Genomic DNA, 21,392 nt, shown 5'->3' with positions numbered 1-21,392 from the left:
CACATCATTTTTATTTCAATCTTTTCTCTTTTTTGTTTTTTTTTCCCAGATAATAGATTATAATGAAGTAATTCTAAAAATTAGAGCCAAGGGGGTAATGTGGTTTCTAAGAATGGCTTCTTTGTCTAGTCGTTATCCGGATTACGTGAAAGTTATGGACAGTTATGGGGAGTTAAAGGAATACATATCATATGAAAATTCACATTTGTTTTGTTGCTGCATTACTACTGTGGGACATATTGCACATATTCATACATTGTTATGTACTCTTTTGTGTTATCTAAATATATACATAGAAAACTGAAAAATCAATTGTATCAAATCTTAAAACCAGTCGCCATTGCATTAAATTCAGACTTCTTTCTTAAGATTCTATCAAGCTGCTTCATTTCCTCGACAGCGTGTTTTATGAAAGGATGCAAGAGCAACCATTAATAACTGGGGGGAGGTTGTTTGTATCATCAGAACACAGAACACGGCACTGTAACCAAGTCCACATGGACTCCCGTGTGTTCATTGTGTAGTGTAGCGCTGCTCTTAAACATGAGATTAGTGTACATGTGGTTCTATTTTGCACTTACATTGCAGCTAAAGATGTGACACAGTTCTCCTCTCCCAGATGACTGACTGCCAGTCATTTGAAATGTGGACAGAAAACATCCTAATGTAATACCTCTTAGATGTAGGAGTACCAACAATGCACAAAACCTCAGAGCTGTAACTATGTAGTCACTGATGAATGTACTTCCCAAGTACTTTTTAAATAGTGACTATTTATGTCATGTACAAATCAACAGCGACACTTGATTGATTCAATCAAATCAAGCTGCAAAAGATAATACCTAAAGGAATAAAAATCAAAACGTAATAAAAATTTTACAGGTAAACATAAGGTACTAATATTCAGTTTAAATGGAAACTTTAATAATGGACAACTGACATCTTGTGACTTTCTATACAAAATGTGAAAACATCACCGTTTGCTAAAGCTTTGTGTAAGCACTAAAACTGAATCTACACTGCTTACACCTAAAAGGCTGAGATTATGGTGTCCCTTAATGCATTATATTACATTTACAGTAAAAGACATCTGGGTTTGGAGCTTTACGATACTTAATGTAAAAAGAGCACTCCTCAATCTCCAAAAATGTTCAAAATGTGTCAGTTATAGATGCACAGATATATTGACCGACATTAAACTGATTGATTGCCATCAAGGATAACGTATTTATCTGGTGTCACTTATTCATCTGGTGTATCCAGGAATTTTACCTGAAATTGACCAAATTCATTTAAAGGGAAAAATTAATAACAATTGGAATCAACCATTGACCAATTATTGTTGTATCGTATATATCAGTATCGGCCCAGAATATCCCCAATCGGTGCATCCCTACTTCAAGTGTTCATAAATTGCTCAACATGTCACGTGCACCTGTTTCTGCTTCAGCGATCACAAATAAACTAATTTAGTTTGTATATCTAAATCCCATAAAGAACATATCCTCAGCTCAGGGGTGTATAGTGCCTTTGTATCCTATGAAAAGCTTGTCTGAATGTCAAATTTCAGCAAAGCTGATGAAGAATAATGAGTGGAATCTGATTTAGGTAGGAAGATTGACCTTTTTAGCTTCTGTTTTCACAAAAAAATGTAAATATGTATCAAGATTCTGCGAGCCATGAGGATTTTAAGAACACTTCCCATATAAAAATGAATCCATGTCATCGATCAGGGTCGTGGGATGGCCGGAGCCTCTCCTCGTTAAAACTGGGAGGAGGAAGGGTACACATCCTGAACTGGTCACCAGTCCATTACAGGGCCAACACAGACTAATGAGATCATGCACACTAATGCACTCTCATGGACAATTTAAAATCATAAATGAGCCCAACATGCATGTTTTTGAACAGAGGAAAGAACCCAAGCATGCACAGGGAGAACATGCAAACTCCACACAGCAGGGATTCCAACCAGGAGGAACAACCACACCACCGTGCAGCCCCATATAAAAATTACACTGACTGTAAATGAAGACAAGACACAGGATATTGCCTTATTCACATCTGTATTTGGCTATCAGTTAATAATAAGAATAGACATATTTCAATTGTGAAAACATTGTTTAAACCTAAAAGACAAAGCCAGCTCACTGAATCATTCTGAAAAGCCAGTGAGGGCAAACAGTGACATGCACTTCTTCAGTCCGGAAATGTTTTCCTCCAATTCTCATCCTCCTTTAACCCACAATCATACAGGCCACCGTGAAAAATCTTAATATGAACATTACTGGTACTCATCAACCAGCTCCTCGTGGTGCAATCAGCCCTCTGCAACGTCCTGCTCACAGTCTCTTCATCTCCTCATCTTGCCCTTCTTCTGGCCACCCCGTCCAAAGCCTGACTTCTTCCCCTCTCCGTGCCCCTGTTTGTTCCTGGCACGGATTCTCTTCATCCCTCCGCCCTGCAGGAACTCCTGCTTCCCCCTCGCCTTGCGCTCCTTCAGTATCTGCACGTTCGTTTTCAGCTCTGAGCGTATTCTGCGACCACCGGGCGTCACTTTCGGAGCAGAAGATCTGGAGCTTGGGCCTCGGCGGCCACGGCCACGGCCCCGTCCACGACCTGGGAGGTACACGAAAGAGATTAATGCCTTCACTTTGTCTGATAACATTTAAGCTCCTGAAAATACTCTGTGTGTGTGTGTGTGTGTGTGTGTGTACAAATGGTTACAATTGGTTTAGTTAAACCCCTTAAATGAAAGCTCAATTTAATTGCTTTTCGATTAATTTAAAATCTCCCGCAGTGGCGTACAGAGCCCGATTAATCAGAGAGCTTTATTTAATTACTTTAACAATAAATAAATAACTGCATACTGATTATCACATAACAACTATGTGAGACTTCAGTTCGCTGCCCTACCTCCAACTGGCTTCCTTCCTCCTCCTTCTGTCTCTCCATCTGATCCAGACCCATCATCGACTTTGTACTTTTTCTTCCACTCCTCATAACTGACAAGTTGTTAAGTAATACAACATCTCCACAACACTGTTAATCACTGAAAGAGTCAGAGAGAAAAAAGCATTGACAGCAGCGGTGATGGTCACAAAGAGAGTGTTTGTTGAAAGGATACAAGTTCTTCCTGTTCTTCTTGTTAAAGATGACCTGGCCGCCATCTGTTCTGATCTTCTTATGGCCGTCCTTTCCCGGTTCTCGCACAAAGCGCTTCCTCTTACGATCCCTATGTTAAAAAGTCACCAAGTTATAACACGAAATCGCAAAATCGGAGACACGCGAAGAGTCCGATACGGTAAGCGCTACGACGGGGAGAGCACATTTAAATTTTCACCATTTCATTATATTCTTATGCTGGTTCAGCTTGTCACCCTCATCTCCCATGAGGTCGAGGACAGCAGAGGACGCCTGCTGTTCGAAATGAGTGCCCTCTCCACTGAGGCTTAACCTGGTAGCACACAGAACATGACATCATGGGTTAAAACACACTGCCTTTTGCATCGTACTCATTCCAAAAAAAATCTAACCGTGATGTTTCCCGCCTCACCCTCTCTCAGAGTCAAAGTCTTTGGGTCTGTAAGGGATGTAATACTGCTCATCTTTGCCGGTTTGCTTGATTTTCTTGCTCTTTGGACGCTCTTCCCCATCTTCTTGCGGACCTCTTCTCTTAACACCAACCACCTCTGAGAACACCCCCTGGTGGAAATGTTGTGAATTACACGTCAAGACCGGACAAAAAGTTCAGTGTATGATATCAAAAATGTTTGGGAGTAAATGGTATCCAGCAGTAATGATAGACTTGTTTAAATGTACGATTAACACCAAATGTGCAAGAAAAAAAAATCAAAAAAATAAATCATCCATGGTAAATGAAGAACCAAAAAATACAAACTTGCTATTAAATATAAAAGCGAACAAGCTCACTTAGCAACCAGAAGCATGTTTACCAATATGTTTAATCCTTTTTAAACAAGAGTCTGTACGAATTTGAGAACTTAAAAGACCAACTACTGTGTTTTTAGAGCAAAACGGTTATCATGCTGGGTTTTCAGCTGCTTAACGGTTTTGGCCTTCCATTACAATATTTTTGCCCTATAATATACCAAATGCTTCCAATGGCTGACACGTCTGACGATCATATCGTCACTAATGCAGAGTGTGATTTGAAACCGTCTTGCTTAAATACGTAAGACCTTTCCTGATAAAGACATCTGCAGGGAGACACGTGTGCTCCGAAACCTTAAAAAATACTAATGCAAAGTGCAAAAGTGAGAATTAAAAGTTTTGATGGTGACATTTTGCAACCACCCAACTCCATTACCCTGTCTATTTCCGAGGTCAGTGTTTTACAGGTAGTTGTGTACTAGACCACATTGTAGGGAGATTTTTTAAGAAAATCACATTAACTTAATGCAGTTCAATATCACTACACTAAAGCCAAAGTTTGCACATATCTCCATATAATCGTTAAAGACTGAGCTGGCAGATCTAACAACTTGGTACTATAAGAAGTACAAAATTACACTAGCAATGACAACAAACGAAAAAGGTGCTGCTATTAAAAAGTCGTGGAAAAGTCGAGTGGCATAATTGCATATAATGACTTACACTGTTAATTTCTTTAAAAAGAATAAAGTAACTTTCTTAGGGGGCATCCAGATTTGAACCAGAGACCTCTTGATCTGCAGTCAAATGCTCTACCACTGAGCTATACCCCCACCTGTTAGCAAATGGGGTGCGAACAAGCTCAGTTAGCAACCAGAAGCATGTTTACCAATATGTTAAATCAGCTCCTTTTTAAACAAGAGTCTGTACAAATTTGAGAACTTAAAAGACCAACTACTGTGTTTTTAGAGCAAAACGGTTATCATGCTGGGTTTTCAGCTGCTTAACGGTTTGGGGCTTTAGGCCGGAGGTCAGAGCGTGAAGGGTTTAAAAAAAAAAAGTGAGAATTAAAAGTTTTGATTCGTCAGACCAAACTCTTTCTTAAAATCAGCTCTGTCCCAGAAAACTTTCTGGATTTTGCCTCTATATGTATTTTCCACAGACCATTTTCACTGCACGTTTGCTTTAACCTGCATTATGTTGATGCAGCTGTGAGCTCTGTTCCCGTACAATTGTTTTTAGCCCATGTGGTGATTTCCACAAAAGAACGGCGTCACCAGAAAATAAGCCGTTTTCACTCATGAACATCAGACAACTCCACTTTAACTTTAACAACTTTAACATCGATTTCATTTAAATTACTTTTACAACACAAATTTGATCAAGGGTTTTAGTTTCAGGGCTGTATCATCTATGCGCCGCATGCAGATCTCAGAAGGCCTCATAAGACACTTCTCTATGCCCATAGGATGGAGCCTTGTCAGAGGCATCCGTTTTTATTACCTTAATGTCATCCTCCTCCTTGGCCGTGATGTTTGAGAAGTCACCGTCAGCAGTGGCGGCGGCGGCGCTCACAGGCTGATGCAGCCTGCTTTCTGCAGCCAGGTCCTCTCTATGCCTGGTGAATTTGTCCACCAACCGTGTATCCTTGGAGCGTTTGGTCCGCATCACTTCACTGGCTGATGTCTTACTGCTAGAGTTGATTTCAAAGATAGTCTACATCGAAAGAAGAGAAGATTTTTCACCACAGGTTTACGGGGAATTCCACTTCAGTGAAATATCTGCATCTTACTTACTGCTTTGGATTTGTAGCTCTTGATGGCATCAACTATATGAAGGCGCTCCAGTTCCATTTTCTCCAAACCAGAGCCTGAAATAAAATCAACCCAATGTTGACATCAATCAAGCAGCCATTTGAACATCATTATCGATGCTAAGAATTTTTCCTGTCATTGGTAATCCTTCCTCAAACTGACCAAACAAAGGATGGACAGCCATGTTGGACATGTCTGTGTTTTTGACCCGTCTGATCGACTCTGGGGAGGGGTTCGGTCTGGATTTGAGGTACTGCTTGTAGGCATTCTCGGAGACACGGTAAAGATTTTGCAGGTCCAGGGAGTTTTCATGAGCCGTGACCAGGTGAGAACCTTCATCATCCAAGATGGTCTGAGGAACTCTCCCAAACACGCTGTCTGAATCTGGAGGAACGGGACAGCAGTGAGTGCAACGGATAGAGCAATGAATTAAGTATATAAGAAGCTGTAGATGGGTAGAGCCATCGGGTCAGTCATCCGTTCGAGCATTTTTAAAATTGAACCTTGAGTGTGCTCAGGTGTGGCAAACTGAACAGGCCTTCCAAGGAAAAGGTGGAGATCATAGACAAAAGGCATCTCATCTGGACAAACCATACTGTATGTCGCCCCGCTGCGACCCGCACGCCCCACACGGCCTGATGGGAAAAGATAGTAGATGAAGATGAAAAAAAACCTGATCGTTTTCTAAATTCAGAACAGATAAGGACACTAGTTCAGTGCAAAAACAACTAACCGACTCTGTGCAAGAAAAGCTTAGCCTTGGAGGGAAAGTTGTAGTTGATGACGTTGTCCAGCAGGGGGATGTCTATACCGCGAGCTGCAACATCAGTCACAATAAGCACCATGGCTTTCCGATGCACAAACTTCCCTATGTTGATCTTCCTGGCAGTCTGATCGAGGGCACTGTAGATGTAGGCGCACTCTATGCCTTCTAAGGTCAGCAGCTGGGGATCAAAACAAAAGTACATTTTCAATCAGAGCTCTTGTTTAATACACACACTGTTGTTCTAGTGTTGTTATCTCACCTCTTTGAGGTACTCTACATGGTGTTTGGTGGCAGCAAAGACCACCGTCTGCTCCTGAGGCTTCACAACATTCCTCAGGAGGTGCAGCAGCAGTGCTGGCTTGTCATCCACCCGCAGGTGGCAGAACGACAGCTGACGGAAGACGAGGGAAAATAAAACATGGAGAAAGTCGAACACACGCAGCCAGGATTTTGCTATAAGCTCCAGAGGCAGTCATTTCTGGGTTAAGAATTTGCAAACATTTCAGATAATCCGCTCAGATGTTGCATTAAGAGGATTAAGAGGAAAAAAAAAAGAAGCATATTTCAACCTTTCTGTGAAAGGAGTGCTCCAGAATATGAAGCAATGGCTGCCAACTTTGATGTGATTGATGAGCAAAATCCTCTTCTTACCTTAATCTGGTCACTGATCTTAGAATCCACATCCAAGCGAATCAGCACAGGTTCAGTCAGCCCTGGAAGACATTTTTTTTTCTAGTTAGCTTGGACTTCAAGCACCAATATTACTGTTGAAGTAAGATCATTAAGATGATTGGACTGGGACTGATTCAGTGTTCTTCAGAATAATAAAAAAAAGATCTTCTCATGTTTAAAGACTGCTGATCTCACCCGCTCTTGCAAATTCCACCAAAAGTTTGGGAAGAGTGGCAGAGAATAGCAGAGTCTGTCTGGTTTCTGGAAGCCTCTGGATGATCTCCTGAAGCTGCTCAGCAAAGCCCATTTCGAACAACCTGAGGGGAGGAAGTTGCAAATAAGCTCACACACACGGAAAAAGTGAAGTTACACTATTACACGGAAGACTGGGCAGCTTGATTTGTTACCTGTCAGCCTCATCAAAGACCACGTACTCCACACTGTGCATCTTCAGATTCATTTCTGTAATGACATGCATGAGACGACCGGGGGTGCCGATGATTCTGAGAAAAAGGGCGGCAAAGATTAAGGTTTCAACACAATGGAGTGCATCGATGGAAGGAATCGGCACTTCCGCCAGTTAACACCAAGGCAAAACGCTTACATGTCAGGATTTTCATGAAGAGCGGCAAACTGGTCCTCCATTCTGGAAAAGAGCAGAGACTCTGACCATCACTCCATGGTTAAAAGTCAACAAGAACTTGACCTAACAGTATAAGATAATAGAGGCGACACGCACCTGTCTCCACCGAGGATCAAAGCCGTCTTGAGGCCGGTGAATTTTCCCAACTAAGACATCCCAAACAGAAGAAAAAAATAGGTCAATCGGGAGCAGAGCTGAAGAATAATTACAATGTGTTGTGATTTGATCCATGTAATGACTAAACATAAAACCCAAGTGAAAGCAAACACCCGCGAGTGTAGTTGACTAACCTCTCTTGTGAACTTCATGGTCTGTAGGGCCAACTCTCTGGTGGGGGTCAGGATGAGGGCTCTGGCTCCTGTTTGGGCTTGAGGGGCCTTCAGCTTTTCAAACATGGGTACCAGGAAGGCAGCCGTCTTACCACTGCCTGTCCTAGCCATTGCTACCACATCCTTTCCATCCAGAATCAAGGGTACAGTCTGTTGAAAGTGGTCAACAACAGAATTCAACATCAGAAGTCACGGAAGTCTGACTACAGAATCAAAAAGTGACACTAACTTACCTTTCTTTGAATGGGTGTGGGAACTTTGTAACCCTTCTTCATGACACCTTTGTAGACAGGGTAGCTAAGACCTGAAATGACACAAAATGGAGTTAACCTATGCTGCCAGGAGATAAACGGGTGATCTGACCTGACCCCAGGTTCCCTTCTGCTCACTTACCCATGGACTGAAACCCTCCGGACTTCTTCTTTTTCTTGTTTTGGGCTCTGACCAGCTCCCTGGTGTCAGGTTCCACATCTGACAAGCAGTCTGAAGCCGCTGGGAACCGCGGCAGCTTCCTCCCTGGCTGTAAAGTAAATAGTGTGAAACACTTCAACTAAATCTACTCTGAATGCAGTTTTCATCTATAAAGCATCTTGCCATCCGAGCTGGCACTGAGCAAGAGGTGCAGGTCAACATAGATGAACAACAAAGCACATTCACACTGTAACACCCTGCACTTAAATATCCACATATACACACGTATATTCAACAAAAATATGGAGCTAAGTCATTCAAATTCTATTCTACATTTTATACACAGGATAAAGGTGCTTTCTTTTGGCAGTACCATTCAATTATAAGGGAGTTATTTGGAGACACGGATAAAAAAAAAAATGCAATGCAGCCAGTAATTTAGCCTACATGTAATGAATATGTGGACTGGTTTCTCTGTCGCTTTGTCACAGCATGTCCCTGATTTCTCAACTATAGTGAAATGCAGTTCAAAAACAACTCTGTCTCCATCTTTACGAAGCTCATGGTGACATTTTGCAACCACCCAACTCCATTACCCTGTCTATTTCCGAGGTCAGTGTTTTAGAGGTAGTTGTGTACTAGACCACATTGTAGGGAGATTTTTTTATCACATTAACTTAATGCCGTTCAATATCACTACACTAAAGCCCAAGTTTGCACATATCTCCATATAATCGTTAAAGACTGAGCTGGAAGATCTAACAACTTGGTACTATAAGCAATACAAAATTACACTAGCAATGACAACAAACGAAAAGGGTGCTGCTATTAAAAAGTCCAGTGGCGAAATTGCATATAATGACTTACACTGTTAATTTCTTTAAAAAGAATAAAGTAACTTTTCTTAGGGGGCATCCGGATTTGAACCGGAGACCTCTTGATCTGCAGTCAAATGCTCTACCACTGAGCTATACCCCCACCTATTACCTTTAGGGCTACTCGCGAAGTTTACCGTGACTATTTCATGGTATATCGACCTTTGAAAATCTTAATCTTTTTACATAATGCCATACACAAACATGTTGTTTCTACATTTATGTTCCTTACAGAATCATCGTCCTTAATTTCAGCAGCCAGTTCAAAGTCTCCGCTGTCAGAGTCAGGCTCCTGCTCCCTCTTGGCTGTATGTCTCTTCTTCTTCGTCAGTTTCTTCTTTCTCTGGCCCATTATGTCCCTTTTATCTTTTTTCAACCTTCACTTGATAACCTTATTGTACAGATACAACTAAAACGGCACCAAATAGTTCATATCATCTCAAAACACAGCATCCAGGTCGGCAGACATATTGGAAACACGTGTAGTATTTTTTCCTTTTTTTGTCGTCTTCTACTTCCGTTTCGTTTGTGGCTTGCAGCTCAACCCTGCCATCTAGTGCTGCGGAGAATGTGGCTATTAAAAGGGCATTTTGTACTTCTATTCGACTTATTGCTGGGCATTACTTATTGTACTGCGTTACTTCTAGGTAATAACATAGGTATATGTATTTATAGGAGCGGAAACACATGTATGATCTGGTTTTGCTTCCTGTTTTGTTGCGTCCTTCTCCTTACTGTCAAGATAAGATATTTTTTCCCATTTAACTCTGCAGACCCTGCACTCCCAACTACTCAATTTTTTTCTTAATAATTCCTTCTTCACCTAAAACATGGTCAGAAACCCACACAAATCTTACAGTTGTATTTGATGACTTAGTTAGTAGTATTTCAAAGCACAGACAAAAGCAGATACATCATTTGACAATATCATCCCATACCCAACATCACTACAACTATTGATTATCATTGTTATTTTTATTTATTAATATTGTTGTTGTTATTATTTCTATTATTATAATCATTATCATTTTTGCTTTGATTAATTAGCCCATATTTATATTGTACCAACTGAGGCAATCTAATCTCTTGCTGTCGCAATAAGATTCAAGAAAGTGCAGCTTGCAAAACAACAGATGGGGAATAAATCCCTTTCCATGTACACATTGTACTTTCTTGAGGTTTTTGTTGACCATTTTTTATTTTCAGCATGGCTCAGTAGGCTGGATTCCATGTGCTCGTAAAACAAATCAACATGTCATTATAATTTACTGTTCTTTTAACTTGAGGGACATTTTTCCTCTTTTCATGTTGTAATGCTGGCACAGATTTAAAAGGCTCAATGTACATCCTTGCTTACAATGCTTGTACTTGGTTTTTCCATCACATGATTTAAAATATATAAATCAGTACATATCAAAATGTTATTATTTAGTTTGAAACCTGTGAGCTTTGATGAACACTTAAAAAAAACATCCCAAAATCCAGATTTGAGACTCTGGTGCTGAGTTCTTAAAATCCGATTATTAGGTATAATCTTATTATCATCACTGGTCAGACAATGGTGAGTCATCTATCTGTAAATTGATTGATTTTTTATTCATTTCCTGTAATAATTGAGGCACCTCTGAAGACTTCTTGTGCACAGTTGTTTAAGAGAAAGACAACACGAGGCAGCAGTTTCTTTATAGCTTTGAAAGCTGGCAAAGATATCTCATAACTGAATCTTGGTTCACTGTAAGTATTGTTCACATCCTTGCGGATATTTCATGAGCATGATGTCATGGTAACGTTTTCATTTTTTTGTCCTCTTCTTTTTTGTTCTCTTGAAATGAACTGCACCCAAATGCACAGATTTGAAAAAATATGTACAGAAGAACAATTCAGGTCAACAGAAAGCATTTGAGGTGTGGAAATTATTGTTGTAATGATTTGAATAAATTAAACATTTCTAAATATTTTCTTTATAAATCCAGTTTCCTGTCTCATTCACAGTGCAATCATATATGTCATTGTCATGTTAGTAGTGCACAGTGTCCCAAAAGGGATAACTTGAATTCTCTTTCACAACTACCGGTGACAGTTTCCTGTTCTTAGGGAAGAAAATTGTTATCTATTTAAACTCGTCTCATATATTATAGTCTAAAAACATTTTAAAATGTAAAAAATATTCTTAGAAGTTCACATAAAAAAAAAACTTGCTTTAAAATGCTTGCTTTAAAATGCCAACTGCATGATGACTATTTATGAGTCAAAACTCATAGCTCCAAGAAATAATGCACGTCTATCGGTTGAGTAACATTTCATGAGGTGAATGCCTGGGACATTTTGGCAGGCAAAGCCTAACCATGTGTGTGACAACTGTCATATTTATGCCACAGGAATCCAGAAAAATTCACAAGATTTCTCAAAATTGAAAAAAAAAAAACTGACTTTACTTCACTGCACAAAGGTTTTTGACAGAATCTCCAGGTTTCATCATTTGTACTGTGCTAATTTTAGGGTTCTCTCTCCCAATGCCACATGAACTACACGTGCACTTAACTACTACAAGTCATTTGTCAAAATAATGCTATTGAGTTTGAGGTCTCCCTGTATTCAAACTCATCCTAAATCAAAGCTTACTTGGACTTCCCTAATTTAGAAGTAATGCTGCAGAATCAGTCTGTAAGTGGATCAAACATAAAATAAAATAGCTAAAATAAAAGAGTTTATTGCTTGTTTTGTCTGTCTGATTTTGTTGGAAATAGTCCAGAATAAATACATTAGATATATAGTTGATCTTGAGTCTCCTATAATCTACAATTTTGCACATTATTTCATTCAAAAGTCTTTAATGTCCTATGTGATTTAACTAAATGAATGCTGCTGTTTGAGAAAACCAAAGCAGAATACTTTAAAAAAGGCTCCAGGCCTCCATCTACCTGAGGGGAATACAGTCACCCATGGGAATACACTTATTTAATTTAATCCAGTGTATACATTCTGCACTGGTCAGAGCAGTTTTGGGTTAGAACACATTTTTCTTTTTGTTCAAAACAGCTGCGTATTCATTTTTAAACACTTCAATGTGTCCTTTGGATGATAAGAGTGTCACTAATATGGCAACCAAAATGTGTTCTGCACTCTTTGAAGTCAGTGAGCTGATGTACAATAAATAAGGCAACACCATGGCAACGGCCTGGAGCTAATGGCGCCAATGTTCTCTCATACAGCCTGGCAGCTGTGGGCAGGAACTAAATCTGTTGAGCAAACTAAGAGAGCTGCAGGGTTTACTCACAGGCAATAAGTGCAGCAAGTCACCTATAGCAGCTACCTTGGAGATTTTGGAGATAAAGTCTGACAGAATGAAGATAGAAAGCCGCGAGCAACGGGAAGCTTGTGGTAGTCTCAAGAGGGAGCAACAAAAATCCAGGTGGTGGCACGAATGTGCTTTCAAGTCAACCTCCACAGCTACTGGCAGTGACTCAACTCTCAGTTCCTCCACTGCTTTGTTTCCACACGAGCCAATCAAGATATTTCTTTTTAAAATTCCTTAATTATCTATGAGGTGAGGTAATGTTTTCACTGATGTGTTTGGTACTCACTGGAATCACAGGGAAAGCTAAATGAACAAAACAAGAAAACAAATATTAACTACTGATACATGGTTTAAAGTTAAAAACAAGTTTGTTTCCGTTTGTTTCCTAATGGTCATTGCAGAACCATATTCACAGCCTGTCCAAAACGTTACATTCTAGCTCATGCATCTTCCCAAAAAGCCCAGTTAGCTCTGATTGGTCAGCTGGCAAATCATGGCCAAACCATATCAGTGACCATACACGAATTAGCCAAGCATTTAAGATGTGACTTACATACATGAGTCCATATATAATAATATATAACTATATTGTCCATAGTCCATATATGACAAGCTGTTGGGCTTGTTTTGGAGTTCAAGTCAGCTGTTCTTTTATGACACCCAAGGAGTTTCTACATTTCAGAGGCTAATCCTTATTGGCTTCACCTTTTACATCTTAGCTGCATGCTAAACAGTGCATAGTTATTAGTTAAATGCAATTATAATGTGAATGATCATCTTTTATTAACAGTGCACCACCGGGAATAGAAGGTAATGTAACACTGCAAGATAACTGCTTTTTTTTTAAGAGTCCCTCAATATGGACTGTTAAACTATGGTTAGAAGTGTAGCACAAAAATAACTAAATAACCTATTAAAAGAAAGGGAAGAACAACACCCCACCCCCCAAAAAAAGCATAATTTGGTATCTTTGACAGTCAGCTTGGATATGTCAAGTGCTTTAGTTTTAAAACAATAAGATCTTATTAGATACTTCAGTACTGATTTGTGTTGACTTTTAGATTTGTGTGCATATGGACTGAAATCGGCAAAATCAGGAATGTAGGGGGTATGCAGAGGAATATCTGAAGATTAAAAACTCTGCAGTGTAAGCTGTATTACATGGTTTTAGTTTGTACACAAACACACAGTTTGGCCAGCACTCAGTGGGTAAATGGACACTGAATGAAAGTCATTAGGGAGACAGATGTCAATATGTCTCAGGTTGGATTTTTATAAAGATATGTGAGTGTACCAGATGTTGCGTCTAAACCGTGAAGATTTAGGGGAATACTTAAATTAAGAGATTATGGAGTTGATGGTTTCTAAAGCTAAGCTTTTAAATGGGGTAGCAGTTAAATATTCTTCCATCCTGTCTGTGCTGATTCAAATATCATATTTGCTTCAAAAAGCTGGCTCTGGGTTAAGGGGGCCTTTTAAAAAATAGTACAAACATCTCATTTCGCATTACGACTGATGTACTGTAACATCTCAGGCAAACAAGTCCCTCCAGCAAGCCTTCAAACACTTCTTTGATTTACCAAGCCAGGCTGCTGTACATCCAAGAGGCAAACATAATCTTTGAAATCTGATAACAGCTTCCCAGACTATTTTAAAAGGTTGTAAAGGAAAAAGCAGGTTTTCAGAGTTGAATCTTATGAAAAGATTATATCACTGTTGTGGAGTTAGAGAATTACTGAGAATAAATATGTGCAAAATACATTTCTGTGGCTTTGATATACTATACAAGCATCTGAATCAGCAGCCAATGTGCTAACCTGGTGAGTAAATGTAAGTTTTAGAGCAGAGAAACAGAGGGGCAAAGGAGACCTAAGACCTTTGGCTTAGTGAGCTGGCATTGCTTTGTAAATGTGATAGTGCCACCCTGGTGACAGCAGCAGATGGAGTGAGCACCATGGCTTTTACCCTTGGGCAAAGAGGCAGAGCAGCCACGCACAAAATGTGTTCACTGATTGGACTGTGCCACTCTAAGATGCCATGGGCTATTAAGACGCTGCATGAAGCAGTGACTGCATGCTTGAGAGGACTTATGCAATCTCAATAGTTCCTCTGGACCCTGGATTCAAACACCATGGTAACCTTCGTAGCATTGTGAATGGAAATTCTCATTAGGGCCGAACTGCAATTCTAACAGAAAAGTAACACGCAATGTCACCAGGATTTTATACGTTTTTTATTACAGGATCATGGAATGCAGAATTGGTGCAGAGCATTCTGAAAACACCCTGCACAAACGGTCAATCACACACTACTTAATTAGAAGAAATTATACATAATGATGTATCTGTTGAAGTATGTGTTCCTTCTTATTTAATGCAAAGCAATAAATTACATTATATTGTGCTTTAAAAACACGGGTGTGTGCAAATGGTGTGTGATAAATAAATAATGTGATAAATAAGCAAAGATTCCTAATTCCAATAGGAAATCATTTATTATTTGACTTGCATTTTATAGTGCAATAAAGCAAAATTCAAAAGTGCTTACATTTCTACAACTGATCCATAAGCCCTTTGCTCAGAAATGTCATTTGCTGTATAAGTAGTATCCGGCTTTGGGTGTAAAACTGCAGAGGCACATACATTTGGTCAAACTTTCAATTACTTCATAATGTGGTTGCTAAAAGGCAGTTTCCCTTCAAGACTCTGGCAGTTAATCTCACAGCTAGTGTCAGTAATAAGTCAATAATCGTAGGACCTATGACAAATGTACAAAAACTGTCCCCAGAGGCCAGCAAAAGAGACCCCCTTACACACCAGCCAAACTGCGGAGGCATGTAGATTTCACCTATCAGAGTTCTTAATGTCATTTTTAGACATGGCCACCAGAATATCTTTCCTCATTGTGGAGTAACATGGTCAAACACTGACAGATTATGACTTATTATCACTGCAGAGACCCAGCTGTTTAGCAGATAAGACGTAATGGTCATTTTCAGCTTAATTTTTTTGTATAATTTCAGGGGAGGTTTATGCACAATGACAGATGCCCGAAATAAAGCTCACAGAGCAGAATTAACTTTTAATGTGTTTCCTCTTAACATCCTTGGGTTTTTTTTTTCGTTTTGGTCATTGCTTGCACAGCCTCGAGCTCAGTTCTTCTTCTGGTGTCTTAATTGCAATTTCATCAAGTATTTAAAGCCGTGTAGTCCTCCCTATTTTTGTCACTGTCACTCTAAAGTAGCCACCGGCAGGGACTTCAAGGGTATTTAAGGCAGCTATTGTGTATTGTAAGATAAGTCAGAAGCAGCTTGGGGAACTTACTTTCATCATTGTGGTGCTGCTGGACCTTCTCTCCCCCTCCAAGTTCATCCTTCATCCTTCCCCCTTTTTCATGGTTTTATCACTCAAAGGCTCAAGCAGCTCAGCGGAATATAAATGAATAAGGACTGTAAGATGGAGAGAGAAAAAATAGTTGGGACAAAAATTATATGTGCACATCAGCACTGGGACTTTTACAAGGGCTGCTTTTTCATGCTTCACAGCATTCAGTTCGGCTGTGTTAGTGCAAAAAGAAAATTTCACATTACAGATTCATTACCCCTGTTCGCAGCAATTGGATATCCTGGAACAGTGAGTTGCACGTATGCATGTGCTTGAGAACAAGCGTGCATAATGTGGTGTCATTTTTAGAATTAGCCGAATAATACTTAACATTTTTAAAAATGCATGAACTCACTTACTTCAAGGTTGGAGTTCAAAGACACACACCCAAAGGAGTTTTTTCTAAATCTAGCTTCAAACAGCTTTTTTCTAACCTCATTTTGTTTTTATTATTCATTCTTAATTTTCATCGTGACCTTATTATGGAACATTCCAACACTGTCTGGTTGTTCTCATGCATTTTCTACATTAATTCAATATTTTCTGTTAAGTTAATCGGATCTTGCAACATCCTAAATCTCCATTCCAAAATATTTTTTTTCCTTACACGTGTTTATAGTTTAGCCCTTTGAATGGAAAAAAAACCTTATGCACTGTGTAATTCTGAACCATTTTGTACAAAACATCAAACAGTTGTTGTTCATCTTTACTTGTGACAAAATCACTAACAGTCAGCCATTTTCTGTGTGAATCATGAATAATCCAGTTTCAGTGGTGAATAACTTTACGAGTTTTTAATTTCTTGCACGTTTCTTATATTGTTCTGCTGTTATGCTGTTTAGTCTTGCGTGTAAAAAAAGACTTTCATAGATTCTGATAAATATAACTTCTCTGCTTGAAACGTCAGTTTTAGTAGTATCTTGGTGATATATCCAAGATTACTTGAATACTCTTGTGTTATGGTAAAGTGTGTTCTTTCTTTGTAGATACATGAAAACTGACAGCCCCGTCTCACAAGATGACAGCTGAATGATATAGTTGTCCATGTGTGCAAGATGTGGCAATGTAACAAAAAAAGATGCAGAAACGGTGAGATGATGTTTTATTGCCTAGTCTTTTGTTCAAGGTAGCATCCAGGTGACATGATCCAATCCGACCACAACCACATGCTTTTTAGAATTCAAGTCTAACCATGTATTTCTTTTATCAATCGCTTCATCACACATGTCTTTTCTTTGCCTAACCCTAACTGCCTGTGAAAGGTGAAAAGCTGTTAAAAAATATTAGGTCTAAAAGGACTCAAAGTGGGCCCTCTGTGGTGAAACAGCCCCATCCACTCCCTCCTGCCTCCTTCCAAGCATGTATTGAACATATATGTGCAATATCACATTTGTGTCAGTTTAAAGTACTGAAAAACACAGCTTATTTTTTTGGAGCAACTCTTTCACTAAATGCAAAGTGTGGTCATGTTATCATTTTGAAAAGGAGACAGAGGTGTAAAAAACTTTTGTTGCTCAGAGAGAGTCTTAAAGGTGAAACTGCAACTGTATGTTTTGTGCTCTGGACCAACATAGCTGTTACACATACTGGTGTGTGAGACTGCTTTGAAATGGAGCTGTATTATTCCTTCATTTTTCAGTCAAATTGGAACTTTTTCTTTTTTTCTGCTGCTGTATTCTTGGTTAGAAGGTTTTTATCTAATAGATATGTATTGTTACTATGACATCGACATCAAGGATTTTCTACCTGGTTTGTACCCACACTCGCTGGCAACTTTATTAAGTACAAAAATGACGGCAGCTGTACAAAAGAAAAATCTAAATCCTTCATTCCATAAAACTACAGAACTGTACCTCCATTTCTCTGGACTGAATAGTGACATTTTCCCATAGTTATATCAAGTTGCTCATTTTTATTTGCCCTTTATGGAGACACGAAGTTCCCATTAACATATGAAGAAGATCTATTCTTCCTTGGAGTATAAGTTAAGATGGAAGCATAAAACAACAAGTAGTTTGCAAAATAAAGCAACGTCTGTCTGCTTTTTTCAGCATAACTAAACAATTTATAGGTAGAGCTGCCCTGATACTATAAAGAACCAATGTTTGGTTGCAAGAAATTGAGAAGTATAGTGGAGAAGTTTTAGAAAACGGGGGATTAGTTAGTTGCATATAAATTCGATGACTGTTATCTTTTTTGAATTATCAGAAGAAAAGAACCATTTATTTTTCACTTTCATCATCTTCTGTACAAACCATGAGAAAGATTAGAGATTCGCGAGACTTATTTAAAAAGAAAAAAAAAATCTTTTTTTTTCAATTTCATTTTCTCTGGAAAATCTATAGCCTAAACTTAAATGAGTTGGAGTGAAATGACCCATATGCCTCACACAGATAGTACACACTGCTAGCATTTATTTGCCTTGCTCTGTTTTACTTTCTCTCACAGTCACACAAACATACGCGAAAGCCAAAGTTGAGAGGCAACAAACCCACAGCTGCACCCGCCTCTAAATACCAACAGGCACATGTGTGCAGAAACGTGTCAAGAAGATGTTCTGCTACGTGATTAGCTATTGTCTGCTTTGTAAATGAGCTCTCATGAAAATGAGTTTTTCTACATTCCATTGTAATATGAAAAAATCTGCACTTGCCTCTAAATATGTCTTAATAGGAGTGATAGTCATCATTGGCTGCCATCTATCAGGCAAGACCATATGTTGCTTTGGTTGGGGATGGAATGAGGGCTTACCACAAAGCCAGCCTTATCCTCTGGCATTACAGTCTCTAAGAAAGGATTTAGTCTTTAATTCTTGATTAGATAGAATTTTCTCCCCTGTGAGAGAGTGTAGTGATACAACAAGCACGGATAACCTGTCCTATTCGGAAAGTGTGTGTGTCTGTGCGTTTGAGAGTCCTTTGGCGTTGGTTCCACTCAGAGACAGACAGACAGATGCACCCAAACCTAAACCGCTGGTCTACCGTCCCATTTAGTGCCTGGGATTTTAAGGCATTGTGATTGGGCTATTATTAGAAGCAATGGATTATCAATTAGGATTTAATCCTGATTGATGTGTTTGTCCCAGCTGGAAAAGAGCCACACTCAGAGCTTTATTGTTTGGTTTCATCTCTATGATGACAGAAGGTGGTTCTTCATTTTTCTCTTCGTCAGAGGGTGACATGAGAGATTTTTTTTCTCCTCTTCGCAGTCAAACAGCTACTTCCAAAAGCTTGTCCCTCTCAGGACGTGAGGAGACCACTGAGGAGGACATTCTCTTATTTAGTTCCTTCACTCAAGCACCTTCCTCCCCCTTGTCTCTTTGCTTGACTGGCTGCTGAGCTGACTGACTGCTTGTTTGGCTCTCTCTCTCACTGAAGTCTCGCTATCGGTTCACTCAAACAGTGTGCGGGCTTCGCTGAGGCAGAGGTGGAGAGAGACAGTCGGGCTGCTTAGGATTTGGAAAGAAGGATCTCTGCAAAAAAAATTCTCTCTGTCTGGTGTGGTGGAATATTAGATGTAAGCAGAGGAAATCTTTTCCTCTTTCAGCACAGACCACTGACCACCACTCCTGTGCTGCATCCATGACTTTGCATAACTGGTTTGTGTACGGATTTGGATTTATCTTGGTTTGGGCGCTCTGCTTGGCACAAGGTGAGAGGGATGCATTTTGAAATGTATGTTGCTTGTTGTAGTGCTCAGAGACATATGCGTAAGCTGCGTGTGTGTGTGTGTGTGTGTGTGAGTGCGTGTGAAACTGAGCACTAACAATATCACAGACAGTGATCTTCCCTTACAGCCTCCTTTTTACAAGCGATCGATGGCATGATGTAAACTTGTTAAGATAATAGATATATTTAAAAAAAAACAGCAACTGTAAACATCAACTTTTAACATATGCAAAATTATAAAGTAGCACATAAGTGGAAGTGTAGAAAACGGAACGGTGAGCAATATAGCCCAAAAGCAAAAGAGAGCACACTATGAACAGCCATATCTTAAAAGCGGATTCCAAATAATATGCATTTGTTCTGGCTGTAATTGACCAGGGAATTCAAATCCATGTCTCACAACAAAATGTAATATCCATACAAGAGGCAAACTAAATTTCCCTATAGAGCACTAATGATTGACCTGACTCTGCTTGGCCGTAGGCATCATCTCAATAGGATCCAAACGGAAAGAAAATGAGTTGGTTATGTGTGCTGAGATGCTGCTTTGCTTTATTTGAACCCCAGTGTTTCATGTGAGTCAGATAAGCTGTAATCCAGCTCCAGACACCAGGGTAAAGTCAGCTCCTGCTGGTTAATGATAGGTTGTTTAATGATACAGCAACATCCGTGAAAGTCAGTAAATGAGGCAGTCAATGATACAGATGATTGCATTAACACATAAATAAACGCTTTCAGTCTTAAACAGTGTTATATCTGAGGAAAACTATTATATTTCTGGAATAACTTGAAAAATCCACGTAATCAAGCATCTGAGATAACAAAGAACCATCGCAAAAACTTTGCCAGACAAATATTAGAGAATAGCATAAAGCTTATAACCATAAAAGCACGCCATGTATTACCTACCTATTTAGAATTCTTGAATAAAGAAATCCTCCTGCACTTTGTTTGTTTCTGATTAAAACTACATTATAAGCATTATTTAATACTGATGAAAATATATATACAAATATATTTTTCATAAAAGTGTAAAAACAGTACTACGATTTAAACCTTTTGGAGAAGTTTTGCATGTACTCTGTACTCTAATAATGAGTAAAACTAGATTTAGGTCACAACAGCTTTGACAGAGTTAATCAACATTTTTAATGCATCCTGGGAGAGGAACTGGCGTAGGCTCGTAATAAATTGCACTGTACCATTCATTGGACCTGACTGTCTCCCTAATGTAGCCTCATTATGTTGATAAATGCTCATAGCAGGCAGCTTTTCAATGTTTCATGAGGGCCGTGTGTAACAGCACAGAACAGTGCATTTATAAATCACTCTTTTTAGCCAAATGTCAATGACAATTTCATTGTTTTTTACCATTATCTTGTTCTAATGAAATACTGCGGTATTTATGAGATTTTTTACTGTCACCAACAGGGGAATATGACACATCCCCTACAGACTGGCATGTGCTCATGTGTCCCTGCAAGGCTTTACATTGATTCCACCAGATTTCTAAAGTGATTTTTATAAGAGCATTTGCCAAGGATTAGTTTGCTCCTGAAAGCTCCATCGGAGCTTTTGGTGGGCTATTTAACAGAGCAGAGGCAGCGAGAGACTGAATCCCGTTCTCTGCCCTCACACG

General features: G+C 39.3%; 1 protein-coding gene and 2 non-coding genes across 3 annotated transcripts; all 3 read right to left on the bottom strand.

The window, feature by feature from the left end:
* Window positions 1-2,047: 2,047 nt before the first annotated feature.
* On the bottom strand, window positions 2,048-9,902 carry ddx54 (DEAD (Asp-Glu-Ala-Asp) box polypeptide 54). Its single transcript, XM_072371798.1, has 20 exons — window positions 9,637-9,902; window positions 8,512-8,638; window positions 8,352-8,422; window positions 8,080-8,268; window positions 7,886-7,935; window positions 7,751-7,792; window positions 7,554-7,649; window positions 7,342-7,463; window positions 7,126-7,187; window positions 6,734-6,865; window positions 6,442-6,652; window positions 6,212-6,343; window positions 5,871-6,092; window positions 5,691-5,764; window positions 5,398-5,610; window positions 3,557-3,705; window positions 3,344-3,457; window positions 3,128-3,235; window positions 2,917-3,005; window positions 2,048-2,619 (listed from the first exon to the last, which is right to left on the bottom strand). The coding sequence occupies exons 1-20, from the start codon at window positions 9,754-9,756 to the stop codon at window positions 2,354-2,356; spliced, it is 2,589 nt and encodes an 862-aa protein (XP_072227899.1). The 5' UTR covers window positions 9,757-9,902; the 3' UTR covers window positions 2,048-2,353.
* trnac-gca (transfer RNA cysteine (anticodon GCA)) lies at window positions 4,656-4,727 on the bottom strand. Its single transcript has one exon. It is a non-coding gene; the product is annotated as a tRNA-Cys (tRNA).
* On the bottom strand, window positions 9,436-9,507 carry trnac-gca (transfer RNA cysteine (anticodon GCA)). The gene has a single exon. It is a non-coding gene; the product is annotated as a tRNA-Cys (tRNA).
* Window positions 9,903-21,392: the final 11,490 nt, after the last annotated feature.

This window comes from Leuresthes tenuis, unplaced genomic scaffold, assembly GCF_036924035.1.
Source record: "Leuresthes tenuis unplaced genomic scaffold, fLeuTen1.0.hap1 SCAF_19, whole genome shotgun sequence".
NCBI classification, from domain to species: Eukaryota; Metazoa; Chordata; class Actinopteri; order Atheriniformes; family Atherinopsidae; genus Leuresthes; species Leuresthes tenuis.
This window is presented reverse-complemented; position numbering and strand designations above follow the sequence as displayed.